The following is a 2271-nucleotide window of genomic DNA, read 5'->3' on the forward strand; positions in this document are numbered from 1 at the left end:
GGGCTGTCAGGTTTACAGACTCTGTCTACCTATGCTAAGCTAATTGACACCCCGAATTTGGAAGCGCTGCGGTGTATGGTGTGTTCTTCATCGCATGCACTGTCCTTACTGCGAAAGGAGCCGGGCGGGGATCTCGGCGCGGGTAGCCCGGCCGACGAACAAGCGTGCTGACACTACAGGTGGGAGATGATGCTAGAGGGACAGGAGGATGATAGCGGACCCGGCATACACAGACTTTCAGCTCGTGTGTATAGTGGCCTGCTGAAAAGCGGATATTTGTAGGCATATTTCTCAATCTCGTCGTAGTTCCCTTCAATGCTCTGCCGATTTACCTAGCACTCGGCGAGCGTGCCGACGGTGATACTTCAGAACATTTGGGTGTCATCCTATGTTGTCTCCTCCGTGACTGCGCCAGCCGATAGTAGAGGCACACCTGGCAGGTGGAGTTCGAGATAGCTTGTGGCTCGATGTTCTTAGAGAGAGTCGTTGTAGACGTGCCTGGCTTTCTCTCTTTAGTCTCTTCATCCTGTTGTGTATAGATTAGCTGCTGTACGCAGCGTTCGAGTCCGCATGAGCTGTAGCTTGGTATTGAGGCCGAAAACGAGCTGTCCGTATTCGGCTGAGCTGTTTGATTGCAATTCCGGGGGCTGCAATAGAAGGAGTGAGCGTGCGCGTTCGTCATGAGACGTTTGGTATGATTTGCTGAAGCGATCCTGCCTGTGGAGGCTATACCAGGAAGACCCGGTACGACGGCTGCGAAACGCGGCAGCACTACAGGCACGGCGGTTGAGGCCTGTTCCACCGGTATCTCCAGGGAGCTCGCACAAGTTTCCTTCGTGGAACAAATATCGAACTCTTTCTTGGATGGTGGAATGCTTGAAGAAGGGGGGACTGTCGCTTTATGCCGTCCCCTAACAGCTGTCAGGTTGGAATGTACATCGTGATGCGTACCAACCTCGCTCGCCTGGACCCGATCTCCCACCGCTGATCGGACCACCATGGGTGTCGTGACCGGTCGAATGTCGATCATGCGAAGAATAAAAAGAATAAAACTGAAGTAGGCGATTCACTTTAGAGCTCCACTTTTTTTCATCTGACCAGACCATACAATTAGCAGCATCCTTCGCGTTCCAAGCGAAGTTTGCGTAGCTTGCTTAGGATCGGGGGAAGGGGACTTCTTGAGCGCATGCCGAGCAGCAGCGTGTCTCCCTCGCCGTCGCGCGTGCTGCTCTGTGACAAACGGAGCGTCGGGACGCTCTGGCTGCGCAACAGACCCAGAGCCTTCCCCGGGGTTGTAGCGGATGCTAAAACCGCAGACGTCAAACCGCTCGTCCTGCTTACCGCGGGACACTCGTCCTTGACGGCAGCATCACTTTGTTATAGTGCCGCAACAGACTCTAGTATACTCCACCACTGGCTCAATAGTAGCGACTGAGTGTGGTCGCTGTTGACCGGCCTAAGTATAACGACCGACTTAGCACTAGGTGCAGGCAGTTTTCCAAGACGGTGTCGCAGACCCGCCCCGAAGAAGCTCCCAAATAGCCCCGTCTCGGATAATAGTACTCTGCGAGTACAGTACTGGTAAGGCTACTGTCCTGATAGTATGTCCCCCCTGTAGCAAATCGTGTATCATCGTACCTGCCCCGTACACCAAGGGATCCATTTGATACCCATCAAACTTCTAGATCTACCATTCCCTGTACGCCGAGTTTATTAGTCAAGCTTACTGCACCATGAGAGCACGCTTAATCCTGATACGCGGTTGCTACGCAGCTGACTCCTCAGCTTAAGCTGGACTGCAGTCCACCAGAACTAAGGCTTGACCTGATCGGATAGGAGATCACTGCTACGTTTCCCTGTTTTCTTTGGGTGCTGTACAAGCTACGAAGTGTCCTTTCGTATAGTATGTGGAAGGTCTGTTTAGAGTGTCCTTGCCAGCAGGCACACAGCCTTCTCGCCGTTACACCGCGGGCTCGCCCTAAAAGACACGACGGCACCGTACCAAGGTCAGCAGGTGTAAGGGCGCGCCCTCGTGATGAGTCCAACCGCCCAAAACTTTTCCTTCGCCCTCTTGGCCGCCGCCGTGCTCTGGTCGGGTTGTCTTTCACGGATGCTGCTCGTGGTGTGTGTTGCCCCTCTTGTAGAACAGAGCTGGTTTTTCTCGCTTCGCGCTCCATCCAGTCGGTTCCGTATTCAGGGTCACAAGGCTAGTACTTACAGCCGGATGCATTGTCCAACGCTTTCACTTCCGAACTCGGAGGTTATACGCTG

At 53.8% G+C, this 2271-nt stretch overlaps 1 protein-coding gene across 1 annotated transcript; it reads right to left on the reverse strand.

The window, feature by feature from the left end:
• Positions 1–1678: 1678 nt before the first annotated feature.
• On the reverse strand, positions 1679–2247 carry CSUI_004706 (uncharacterized protein). Its single transcript, XM_068064891.1, has one exon. It carries the CDS (start codon positions 2175–2177, stop codon positions 1782–1784), a length of 396 nt encoding a protein of 131 aa, XP_067923132.1. The 5' UTR covers positions 2178–2247; the 3' UTR covers positions 1679–1781.
• Between the last annotated feature and the right edge of the window lie 24 nt (positions 2248–2271).

This window comes from Cystoisospora suis, assembly GCF_002600585.1.
Source record: "Cystoisospora suis strain Wien I chromosome Unknown contig_2242, whole genome shotgun sequence".
In the NCBI taxonomy this organism is placed as follows: domain Eukaryota; phylum Apicomplexa; class Conoidasida; order Eucoccidiorida; family Sarcocystidae; genus Cystoisospora; species Cystoisospora suis.